Raw genomic sequence first — 13362 nt, forward strand, 5'->3', positions numbered from 1 at the left:
ATAAACGTCAGGCCAACTGTCGTAATCTGCCTAGCTGCAGCTTGGTTCGTCACACGGCTTCTAGATTGAAATCAAATTTGAAAACGCTGCTGCAGAAAGCAACATGGCAGACGAGGAGAACCTACCGCCCGGATGGGAGAAAAGAATGAGCCGCAGTTCAGGTGATAAAACACGAGCCAAAAGAAGCTAAGTGTCCTAAATAGTGAGCTAAACTGCAGTGTATAGTGAACTTAGCTCAGTAGCTAGCAACCTCAGCATCGTGCATTAGTGCTGAAACGAGGTTGGAGTGACGTGTTTAATCATTGCAGTCTAAAAGCAGCGAGGGGTTAGTCGCTGCTGTCATTGTCTTTATTTAATTGTGGCGTTTTCTCAGCTTGTTTTAGGCACTTTAGCTTCATTATCGCGCCAAAGCTGATTCATTCAACCTGGCTGCGGCAGGGCCCTGCATGACGTCAGCCCGCCCCAGCACCTCACCTGCAGACTGAACGAGTCCCAGCAGTAGGACGCTTTTCAGAATGCTAAACTTATGCATCCTCTCTCCTCCCTCCTCACGTGACACAGTTTATCGTCATAGCTCTCGTGCTGTGGTGTTTTGTAAGGACCAGTAAATTCTAATACAGCACAGTTACACGGAGAAACACTGTAATATTTAATATACAGTTAACCTAAATATTTTAGCATCCCTCAAGGAAGCTAATTACTTAAAAAAGAAAGAAAAACAAAACAGTTACTGTGAGGTGAAAATTGCTGGGGTCGTTGCTCAAAGTCTTAAAACACTTTTATTTAATTTGTTTTTGTTTAATTTTGCATTACCTAGTTACTCCTTGGAGAAAGTAATTTCTCGTTATACTTTGCGCTACTCCACCGCAACATGACTGACAGCATGTTGTGATGCATTATAAGCCTTAGGCTACATCCCACACAGTGACAAAAACCCCTATCATAACGGAGGCTGTAAGATTTTTTTTTTTTTTTTTTTTTTTTGTAGTGATAACACGTGGCAAAGTTGAAAACCAACTCAAGGAGCCTTCAGACACACACTGATTCTACTGTTGAAACATGTACAGGTAGAAATGGAGGCTGAGCCTGATGGCTCATCACTTCCTTTATTACCTGTTGGGCTCTGGCTGCTGACTAAGGGTCAGGATACACCGACTCTGGGTTCTTCACCGTGAAGATGTTTGTAAAAAGATGTTGCATTAACAGTATACTGCAGCAGTTTCTGCTCTGGATGCAGTTTGCGCTTCGTGATCTCATCCTTTCATTCAATGAAATGGCAACATCACCACTTCTCAAATGTTGTAAACTGCTCCACCATTTTCCTCCTCCCTGCAAAAATCTGAACTCAGCTGACAGCAGCACAGGAAGAAAACTGCTGGTTTGATTTTTTTTCCTCTCTTTTCGTTCAATCTGCCCATTGCTGAGATAATTGAAGAACCTTTTCAATGCAAATAGTGAAATGATGTAATGCAGTTGCTGAAATTAGTACAGTGATATGTTACAGTGCTGCCTGTCTTGTTACCTTGTAGCCTGTTATATCAACGACTAATAAAGATAAGTAAGGAAGTAGCAATAACGCAAGTAAATAAATCAAAGGTAAATATTTGGAAGATATAAAATAAAAAATACTAATATTTTGTTTTTGTTTTTTTTAGCATATCTAAAGATGGCTCGAGAGTTTTTTTTTTTTTTTTTTTAAATTGGCCTGTTAGAGATTTGAATGACTTTCAGACTGTGAAGGAGAAGCTGCTTTAAGCTTTGAAATCGTTCTTAAGTGAGGGCTTGTGTGGGAGTCTGTGAGTTGGACAGGTGGCCCAGCTGTGCACCGTGACTCACTCTACACTGACGATAAAACCACAAAGTTCTCATTTAGCAACAGCAGCTCCTCCATCGACACGTACCGCCTTCACATCTCTCTGAGATGGCTAGGAAGAGCCGTCTCCTAGTGACAGTGCTAGCAACTAGTTGCCAACTAGTACTGGACAACAAGCTAATTGCTTTATATGAAGATGGAGCCTGACCAGAGGAAGAAAGGAGGCATGCTTGAGTCATGGAAAGCACCCAAAGCATATAAAAGCTGGGCAGAGCCACTTTAATGTCACCCCGTGGTTTGTGGGCACCAGCTTTGAAACTTGCAGTGTGGCAGTTGGGCTTTCACCATCTTGGTCTTATGAAACCACACATGAAAATGTTAGCACTGCAAAAGAGCCGATCAGTGAACATTAGCGGTAGCAGGGTTGTGTGTCAGAGCGTATACCATTTAGCAGTTTACCTGGAAGTCTTTATTTGCAAAGATAAAAACAGTCGGGTTTCATGATGTTGGACTGCAGCTTTAAGGTCACATTTGGCCTAATAAATGAATCAGTGGTCCGTGAAAACAGTCTTAAAATAAGAATTACTTTTTAAACAGAAGAAACTGTATAGTTGACTCAGTGTTTGTTAAGTACAATCGAATCCTAAACTAGAGAAAGGTGCTTCTTTTAAAAGTGTACGGCCTCAGCAGCATTTTTTTTCCTTTTACACCTTTTTGCTGAAAGGCCGTGAAGGATTCAAAGGTGGTTCTTCTATGAAGACATCCTGCGATATTTATTTTCTCCTGTGCAGATGGCCTTTAATGTCTAATATAAAAGGCTTTGCTCATAGTTGTAAACTCACACAATAAGCTTTTTTTAGTCAGTTTGGTTATTGTGGCTTTTTGATAGCATCTCTGATGCTTTTCTCTCATTACCTTTATTTACAGTCATGGCAGGAAGCAGTTTGGTTGTTTTTTTTTTTGTTTTTTGTTTTTTTCTTTTTAGCAGCTCACAACAGTGGCTTACACACATCATCAGTGATCAGCTGTCAAAGAAAGGTGGACATTTAGCAGCTTAAATGATGGCTCTAAGGCTACGTTCACACTGCAGGCGAAAGTGCATCAAATCCGATTTTTCTGACCCTGTGCGACCCATATCCGATCATGCTATGACAGTGTGAACGGCGCAAATCCGATCTGGGTCACTTTCGTATGTGGTACTGAATCTGATACATATCTGATGTTTTAGAAAGCGACTGCTGTTTGAATGGTCATGTCGCATTAAATCCGTCTTTTACGTCACCGACACAAGACAGACGCCAATTATCAGCGCCGGAGAAGCGCCCAATAAGACATCGCGAACGCTTCCTGGCCATCCCGTGTAGATGTCAGTGAAACTGTTGGGAAGACAACGTTGGAGAAACGTGATTATTTTATTTGTACTGTATAATCTGCAGATTCTGACAGAAATCTGCAGCTATCCTTTGAAGCACCGCTCCTCTCTAAAACAGCAATAAGGATCATTATTAAGTTATCTACATTATTATGTAAATAACAAAATAAAGTCCGAAGTCTTTATATTAAGGGCCATCAGTCAAACAATACTGTTTGCTCTGGGTCTAAACAGAGCGCGTTGTGTGTGACGTCTTCTTTTGCGCATGCGGGCCGCTTTGAGCGTTCACACTAGAGCGCGTTTGCTGTCGCATTTTATTTGTAGTGTGAACACGCAGACAAAAAAATTGGATTTGATCAAAAAATCGGAATTGAGCATTAAGACCTGCAGTGTGAACGTAGCCTAACTCTCAGGTGTACTCCAGGATAACTTGTTAGGTTCAGCGTCGGCCATCCCTGTGTAAAACTCAAGTCTTAGACATTTTCGTGTGAAGTGAGGCCAGTTGCTGTAGCACAGTATCCTGTACTGGGTGAATGGGTAGCTGCAGAGTCCGTGTTGTGTTTACATGTGTTTAAAAAGATCTTAATAAAGCTTAATGAATTTACTGGTTCTCTGTCATTACTTCAACAGGCAAAGTGTACTACTTCAACCACATCACTAATGCCAGCCAGTGGGAACGTCCAGTGGGAGACGGACGTGGCGAGCCAGATAAGGTTGTGTGTAATGTTTAGTTTAGTTTTTTTTGTTTGTTTTTTTATGCACGTGATGAGTCAGTGCTACTTTCCCTAAAGAGGTACTGAAACACGTTTTACACGGCATGTTCAGATTCCAGCTAGGGTACTGGTAATGCCTGCAAATTATTTATGATTCGACAACTGTTGTGAAAAATCATTTTGGCCGGGGGATAGCGTTCTCCAGGATAACATTTGAAATGTTCCTGTAAGACATCAGGGAGCTGCCTGCAATATGACACGTATGCATTTAAATAGTGATAGGAGGAACGGTGCAGAGAAATGGAATCCAGTCATTAACAGTATTTAATATTTCACATGATTATTAATAAAGACTGATGGACAACTGTGTGCTTTTACTTAGCTAATGGTTATCGTCATTGCTGATCAGTATGTATCTTATCTTATCACAATACTTAGTTATGAAGCAGACAGGGGGGAAAAAACCATCAACAGCACCACCTGGTGGACTGAAACAGTAATTAATTTTATTATTCTAGGACTAAGCAATTTAGTTGTTGTTGTTTTTTTTCTTTTACACTTGCGACTTATGTAATGTTGATTGGTGTTCTTGTATGTTCATGACATCTGGTGGAAGGTCAAAGGAAGAACCAGTCAAATGTAGTTGTAGGGCTGCATGACTTGCTGTAAAGTTGAAATTCTGCCATCCAAATTGTAAAGTGGTTCTGATACTCCAACATCTGGAGTGTTAACACACAAATACTGATATATTTGTATATGTATATATTTTTTAAAATTCAGGTACGCTGCTCTCATCTCTTGGTGAAGCATAATCAGTCGCGTCGTCCATCTTCCTGGAGGGAACAAAACATTACACGATCTAAAGATGAGGCCTTGGATTTGATTCAGAGTAAGTAAGGCAGCATGGAGAGGAGATTTTACGAAGTCTGATGAATGCATTTAATATCTTCTGTCTTCTGTGCAGAGTACATAGAACAGATCAAGTCTGGACAGGAGAAGTTTGAGTCCCTGGCATCTCAGTTTAGCGACTGCAGCTCCGCTAAGAATGGTGGAGATCTGGGACTGTTTGGTAGAGGTATGCACGGCGTGATGTCATTCTCTGTTCAGTGCAGTCTCTCATTCAGCATCTCCTTCATCTGTTTTTCTGAATAAAACAAAATCCTGCACATAGCTCTCCATCAAGTGATCAAACATTCAGTGCATGAATAACTGATAGTAGTGACAAGTTAAACCAGCAGTTTGTGAGCACAGTTTAATTCCATATTTGTCACACGTTTCAAACATCAATCCCTAATTTCCCTCGGGATTAATAAAGTATTCTGATTCTGATTTTCAATATGAGACAAGGATAACCAGAGTAAATACAGAAGTTGCAGTTTTTACCCCTCGTCCGTAAAAAGCCGATGTGGTATTGTCGTCACTCCGCCTGATGCATGGGTGGCATGAATGCACAAGTTTGTGAATGCAATAACTCAAAGCAAAGTTCACACTATAGGTGTATCTCCTAAGAATCTCGGGCAAGTTCAAATTTCATTAACCTCAACCTAAATGTAGGGCTGCTCGATTATGGCAAAAATGATAATCACGATTATTTTCACTGAAATCGAGATCTCGATTATTTGACGATATTTATTTAACAATAACAATGTATTGAATAATGACTTTAAAAAATAATATAAAATAGTGTGCAAATACTGATAACAGTGCAAATGTTTGCAATATAAAAAATAAATGAAAAATGTAAACATCTATGTTTAGTGAACTTTGCAGTGTTGGCCTGTGGTGCAGCTACCACACTGTAGCAGAGTTTACACACTATGTCTACTTGATCCACATCTGACTCTGCGAACCCATAATGGTTTTTTGTTTTGTTTTGTTTTTAACCTCTCTTTTCAACCAGCGGCAGTCACTCTCCTCTCCAAATAACTTCTGCTTAGCTTTCCGAGCTTCCCTCGGGTCCTCTTAATTGTTGTGACGCGTGTTCGAAATGCAGAGAGGTGCGCTCGATTTGCCACACGGAGCAGCGCGAGAGTAAAGCACGAGGGAGGGGCTAATAATCGGCTCAGTCATTTTTAATGATCGTTGAAAGCCCAGATCGTAATCGTGATTAAAATTCGATTAATTGAGCAGCCCTACCTAAATGTCAATATTAGAGGTGAAGTTTTCTGAAAAATCTTGTGAATGCGATAAAGAAGGAAGTCTCAATTTTCAAATTTATACCATAGGAGCATCAGCCACGAGGCTTTAAGGCTTTAGGGGTAGCACTGGTGACTGCCAGTTATTTTAAGTGATGACCTCATTTATTATGATCATCTGAAACACCAGCAAGTCCACCTCTGAATGTAGCTTTGTGTTGAGCTGATCTGGCCATTGGTTCTTGAAAACCCTCCAATGTGGCTGAATTAAAACATTTTGCAAAGAAGAGTTGGCCCAAATTTGTCCACAGCGAAGTGAAAAAGATTATTGGCAGTTATTACTAGCATTTGTTTGACCTGAAACTGTACGTTAGGCTTGTAGGAGCTGTTTTTGTGTTGTTACCTTTGTGTGCCACTAGGGGTCACTTTTTGAATGTTTATGGTGTCTTACTTAAGGTATGCACAGGTAATTATCAGAGGGTGTTGTTGTTCGGAAGGAGCAAACGGTTTGTGACACGCTGGAAACTAAGAGAACTGTTGAACAACAAATGCAACCAATTGAAAGCATTAAAGGTGTTAAATGGGCAAGATAAGCACAGCTGGATTTATTGGATTTTCTCAAGTTTCATTCATAAGAGTGGCACCGCGTCACCCCCGCCATCGAACACCTAAGTGGCTTCAAGTGTAGGCTTAGCCTGTACAAGCCTGTTATCTAGCTGCACAAACTCTGTAGAACTGAATAAAAGAAATTAATGTAATTAATCATGTAAATTAGCTAATATGTCATTAATATGAAATAGTCATACAAATGAATGATTACCTATAGATGCACGTGCTGATGTGCATCATGTTGTATGAGTTTTTATTTGGATAATGGCTCAGTGTGTGTTTCTGCTTTAGGTCAGATGCAGAAGCCTTTTGAAGACGCCTCCTTTGCTCTCAAAGTGGGAGACATGAGCGGCCCTGTTTTTACTGACTCTGGAGTCCACATCATCTTACGCACTGGTTGACAAGAAGACTCCACACGTTGTACTTTCCTCTTCCATCATCAAGCACACATACAAAGTCTAACCCAGTCAATCCTGCAGATTATTTTAATGGCACATAGCACCCCAGTAAACAAAGCTTAAAGCCTGCATCGCATCATTTGAGGCAGGATCCGTTTGTTCCAAGCACCATTAAACGATTATTCTTTAAGATCTTTTATTAACGATGACAGTGCCTGTTGAAGTGACCGCCCTATGGAAACTTTCATATAAGTGAGGATTATTTAAAGTCTACTTGGTATGTGCATGACTTCTAAAGGACCACTTACTGTATGTTTCCCCATAAGATTTCCCATTTCCACTGTATGTGTGCCAAAGCAGTTCCTTAACTGTTTTGGAAAATAGGTTCAAATACTTTCTAATATTAGCAGCATCCCTGCAGATGGAGAAAGCACTGTTGTTCTGAGTTTACTAGAGTTAATCTTTGTGTTTTCCATTATTCAAAAAATGGAATTATTTCTTTACACAATCCACTCTGAAAACGCATGATTTCTGGCCTTTGGATATGCCTTGATGGCACCGCTGAAAGCTTGCAGGTTTTAACAATAATCTCCACAGCTTTTAAAACCATCAATGTTCAGATGAACTGTTAACACTGTTGTGTCATTGAGGCAAAAATAAAATCTCCTTTTGTAAGTCTGGTTTTTGTTATTTCCATGATTTAACCACCTTCAAGCGTTTCCAGTTTAGAAACTCTTTAGGAAGAGACAGGAAGTGACTAAAGTGTAGATTGTATATCGGTTTTAAGATAAGATAAGATAAGATAAGATAACTCTTTATTGTCATTGCACAGTCATACATAGTACAGTAGTACAATGAAATTGGAAAAACTGTCCTACGTCGGCACTACATATAAGACAACACGACACGATATGACACATCACAACGTAACAAACAACACAACACAGTATATTAACTTAGTATAAAAAAGAAGAATAAGTGTATGTGTATTGCACACTGTTATTATTGCACATTAATTATTATTGCACCTTGTTATAAATATAAATATTATTGTTATCGTTTTAAACATTGTTACCTCCCCCTAAAAAGTCCAGGGAGGTATCCAGTCAGGTCAGCTATTTACATTGATCAGGGCTATTGCCCTGTTGTAAAAGCTGTCCTTGAGTCTATTTGTTCGGGACCTCAGCAGCCTGAACCTCCTGCCAGACGGCAGCAGCTTAAACACCCGGTGTCCTGGGTGTGTGCAGTCCCGTAGGATGCTGCGTGCCCTCTTGAGACAGCGAGTGCTGTACAGGTCCTTCAGGGAGGGAAGAGGATGTCCAATGATTTTTTGGGCCATGTTGATGACCCTCTGGAGTGCCTTTCTGTGTGCTGTGGTGCAGCTGGAGAACCACACACCGATGCAATATGTCAGCACACTTTCAATGGAGCAGCGGTAGAAGACGGTCAGCAGCTCCTTCTTCAGGTCCATTTTTCTGAGGATTCTCAGAAAGTGGAGACGCTGTTGGGCCTTCTTTAAGACCGCAGAGGTGTTAGAGCTCCATTGGAGGTCTGTGTCTATGTGCACACCCAGAAACTTGAAACTGGAGACCCTTTCCACGCACTTTTAAACCTCTGATCTGGTGTTATGTGTTGGGTCTTCAAAACAGGTGTGTATAGATCCTTAGTTTTTGTATGCGAGGCTTTTCTTTTTCATAGCCTATAAAAATAAAGACCTTTCAAACATGTGAGCAATGCAGCGCATTAAAGGAAAACTACTTCTTGCTTCTCATCCCAACAAAGGACATCTATAGGGGAAAAAAGGTTCCAAATGAAAAATATTAAAGGACAAATGGAAACAACAAACCGCATAAAACTGATGTAATTAAAATCTGTAAAAGCTGCTGTCAAATACTCATATTTAGGCTGTCATAAAGCACAATAATAGACATTAATTTCTGGGATGTTAGGTTTGTTTTCAAGTTGATTTATAGAAATGAAAAACTGTTTGGTGTCAACCATTGATTGGTGTAGTGGTTAACACCACACATATGTTTGACCTCGTTCAGTGCCCAAGTCTGTTCTACATAAACCTTAGTGTTGCAATTTAGTCATATCTTTAAATGTATCTTTTTAATGTACCCACAGACATGTACTGGTGGTTCTGTAGTCTCTAGACGTCTTGACTGTAAAGCCCTGGTTCTCCCTTGGCAAATGTTTTCAACATTTCACCACTATCTCCTTTCACTTTTCATACGTAAGTTGTCTTGGAGTCCTCCCAATGCTTTTATGTGTTTCCCATTCTCAGAATCAGCTCTGTTTGTAAACACACCTGACCTCTTTCACAAGCTGTTTTCTGCAGTGAAAATAACAAATCACAAGTTTTTATTGGTCAATTATTGCTTAAGCATGCGTGTCAACTTCACTACGAGGCATGTACATAAAATTAACGTCTAAATCTTTAATCTGAATTTTTATAAATAATCATGCTAATCATGATTGGGCCATTTGACACCATCACATCTGGACAAAAAACATTTCTCTTATAGAAAATGTTATAAAGGCTGTGTGGAAGTTCCTCAAACCATATGCATTATAGTGCTGTGAGATACAGCAAGTTTTGGTATTGATCTGATATCAAATACAGTCCCAGGACTGCTGATGCCAATACACATGTGCACATATACACATACTTTTAACATAAGAAGGGCAGCTTTGTTGGGGAGATTATGGAGTGTGTCATGACTTATTAATCATCATTATTCTGAACATATTTTAATGATCCCTAACTCACTGGGATTTTTACATTGCACTTAAATTAGTTAACACGACAAAAAACACCTTTTTGGAGATCTGGCGTGTAAATATGCCTGAAAGTCAGAAATTGACCCATTTCTGTTGTTTAAATGTGCAAAAGACTATTAACATGTGACAGTCAACACAAAAAGGTTCAGACAGTTTTCATAGTGTGTTTTCATTCAGTGGGCTACAGACTGAACTTGGAGGATAGAAATAAAGTATTGATCGTACGTTGCTATTATTGATCCGATACCAATACCTGCATTGGTATTGATACTATCGACTGCCGTGTTCTTTCTAAAGGCCAGCAGAGAAAAACTCCTGTAGATCACGTTATAAAAGAATATATGTAAGTAACCACAGAGAAAACTGTGGGGTCCTTTTATTTTGAGAGAAGATGAGTAAAGTCAAAGTATAAGTTTTCGAAATTTATTAGGCGGGTAAAGGTTCAAATTAAGATGGCTGCTGTGCCTCTTCCTCTGTTTAGTGAGCCAAACGGACAAAGGTCACTGCATCCAAGCAGTAAACACTTTTATCATGAGTCACACAAACAGAATATTAATATGATTGGTTAAAAAGTTGGGGAGTAGCTGTGGTTTATACTTGGCTTTTCCCTTATTTGGGATTTGGTCTGGCTCTCGCTCATCATACATCTCCAGCAGTGGGCATCTCCCTGTGGAGAGATGGAGAGAAAACTCCTCCCTACACACACACACCAGAATTTACAGCCTCCAGTACTTTTCCAGGGCATCCTGACTCCAGTCTGCACACGAGTGTGTATTCTGCTGCACACCCTGCACAATGCACAAATAGAGTAAAAGAAATCAGTTCCAACAAAACACTAATTTGATTCATGCTATGCAGTTTGAAGCATAAGCTTGTGTCGTTTTGGTCATGTTAGTGTTTTGGAGCCAGAAGTTTGCATACTTGGACAACATGATGGAGTGCTAATTTAGCAGCTCATTCTAGTTACCTTGATTCACAAGCTGTCTTCATAAACGGTGTCAGTGCAACAGGCACACATAAAAGCTATTTAGTGCTAAAGATTAGACTAATATGACACTAAGATGTATAACAATATAAGTATTTCCCCAAAATAAAGCACAAACCTCTACACCACCCAGAAATTTTGTTAATATAACCACAAATTCAGCTCAGGGTACAATTTAAGAAAAAAAATATTATTGACCATTTTGAAAATAGACTCAAAATTTTGACATAAAAGTCAAAATGTGGAGATTACACTTGTTCTTTCAAGACAAACTGCCACAGTTATTAGTGAAATCGTATTTCAGAATCGGTTTTAATAAGGAAATAATTTCTCTTTCAGCACATAAACACAGTGTGGTGATAAATTAAAAAGATTGTGCACGAAGATTCACCTGGTCAGATGGATAAACCACACAAACTTGGAAGAGTGGATTGTACAAAATGAAATGGATGGTAAAGGACAGATGAAAGGCTTTCAGTGGTCACAGCCTCGTGCTATAAAGAGGATGCTCTAGATTAAATATGAATCCTGACTTTATGGAAATCTATGAGAAAATGACCACTTGAATAAGATAAGATAAGATAAGATAAGATAACCTTTGTTAGTCCCACACGTGGGAAATTTGTTTTGTCACAGCAGGAAGTGGACAGTGCAAAAGTTATGAGGCAAAAATTAGAATACAATAAGAATAAATACAGTACACAACTGTACAGAATAGAATAAAATAAAATACTATATACAGTAGAATAAAATAAAATAAATATACAATAAGATAAAAATAGAATACAAATACAAATACTATATACAACTGAGTAAAAATACAACGATGACAGAAAGGATTATTGCACTTAGTATAGTGACCTAGTGACCTAGTATAGTGACTTAGAATAGTGACCACGGTAAGGAACCTTATTGTTGATGTGTCTCAATTACTAGTTTAAAGTCTCCTTCAGTACAATATAATGTTTGTTTTTTATATTTTGTCTGTCATGTTAGGTCTCATAGTATTCTCTACTCAAACTCCAGAAAGATTTAAATGTTACCTGTGGGTTGACTCTTCAAATGTGTGTGTGTGTGTTTATTTACCCACAAATATTTACTGTTGGTTCGGCAGTTTGTAAATATTTAATCTAAAGTCTGTGTTCTCCAAAGGCAGATGTTTTTACCATTGCTATCTTTGCCCTGTTTGTTTCCCCTTGTTTCACCCCATCTCCTGTCACTTCTCGTACGCAGTGTACTTGGATTCCTCCCAGTTGCCTTTATATGTTTCCCATTCTCAGAATCAGCTGTTTGTGAACAGGCCTGACCTCTTTCACGAGCTGTTTCCTGCAGTGAAAATAACAAAATATAACTGTTTCTTTTACATGTTTAACCCTGGAGAACCCATGGGGTCAGAGCCGACCCCACTGGTTTACTAGGGAAACCATGGGGTCAAATTTGACCCCATGGGTTCTCCAGGGTTAAGTATGCATTACAAAGTGTTAGCTTCTTTACTACTTTTAATTAGCATAGCATAAAATCCAAGGTAAGGTCCAAAGATAGTATTTTTCTAACTAATTTGGCCATCAAAAACTATTCTATACAGGCGAAACAGTTTAGAGGCTGATTTGGTTTGTTTTATCAGACTGTATATAAAAGATGGACATGGATTTCAGGTCTGAAACATGAAACCACTGAAAATGTCCTAAATCTGCATTTTTTTGTTTTTGTCCTCTGCATGTAGGTGGAGGGTTTACATTTTTCCTACACGTTTCCTGTAGCTTCTCTCTGACAAGCAGAAGCTGAATTTCTTGCTCATAGGGGGTCATATGATCGTTGGGTTTTTCTCTGTATCTATTATTTTACGATCTACTGCACAATATAAACCGCCTTGAGGTGACTGCTGTTGTGATTTGGCGCTATATAAATAAAATTGAATTGAATTGAATTGTGTTAAATACACTTGAGAAATCAAAGAAAGTGATCCTTAATGTGTAGGTATTGCTATCAAGGGGGAATTAAGGCCTCTAGATTAGATTAGATTAGATTAGATTAGATTAGATTAGATTAGATTAGATTAGATTAGATTAGATTAGATTCTATAGAACTTTATTAATCCCTCGGATGGGTTCCTCCAGGAAATTCAGTTTCCAGTTGCAGAATATCGAGAGAAGTTCCATGTTACAGAGTTAGAATATAAATATAAATAGAGGGGGATGTAAATGCATGTAAATGGTCCAGTCATCCACTTTCAGATTTGGCATGTCTGTGAATTGCACAGATGTTTCACCTGTGGTCTTCAGCAGGCTGAGACTATTTTCTCCAGTACCATCATCACAGTGATGTTAGGGAAACAGGTCAATAAATAAACCAGTGCTGTGAAACTCATCCTGGTTTTTACACTGAAAAAGTCACAAGCATCTCAGTTTAGCAACTATCAACTGTTACATCACAGCTGATGAAAGTTGAGTCATTTCTCCTTACTTTTGATTCATAGCACTGTAATATAAACTGGATCACACAATGGTTCATGCGTGATAATAAATTGATACAATACGGTCACTCTACCCTAAA

General features: G+C 39.0%; 1 protein-coding gene across 1 annotated transcript; it reads left to right on the top strand.

Annotated features, from left to right (window-relative positions):
• The first annotated feature begins 2 nt into the window (after positions 1–2).
• Positions 3–7715, top strand: pin1 (peptidylprolyl cis/trans isomerase, NIMA-interacting 1). Its single transcript, XM_076884723.1, has 5 exons — positions 3–161; positions 3816–3898; positions 4679–4787; positions 4863–4973; positions 6934–7715. Exons 1-5 carry the CDS (start codon positions 104–106, stop codon positions 7041–7043), a joined length of 471 nt encoding a protein of 156 aa, XP_076740838.1. The 5' UTR covers positions 3–103; the 3' UTR covers positions 7044–7715.
• The last annotated feature ends 5647 nt before the right edge of the window (positions 7716–13362 follow it).

The sequence above is a fragment of the Maylandia zebra genome, linkage group LG6 (genome assembly GCF_041146795.1).
Source record: "Maylandia zebra isolate NMK-2024a linkage group LG6, Mzebra_GT3a, whole genome shotgun sequence".
NCBI lineage: Eukaryota > Metazoa > Chordata > Actinopteri > Cichliformes > Cichlidae > Maylandia > Maylandia zebra.

Coding starts and splice junctions, on each gene's coding strand:
- pin1 (XM_076884723.1), top strand. CDS start 104: ATGGCAGACGAGGAGAACCTACCGCCCGGATGGGAGAAAAGAATGAGC. Junction 162..3,815: donor AAGAATGAGCCGCAGTTCAG/GTGATAAAACAC, acceptor TTACTTCAACAG/GCAAAGTGTACTACTTCAAC. Junction 4,788..4,862: donor GGCCTTGGATTTGATTCAGA/GTAAGTAAGGCA, acceptor TCTTCTGTGCAG/AGTACATAGAACAGATCAAG.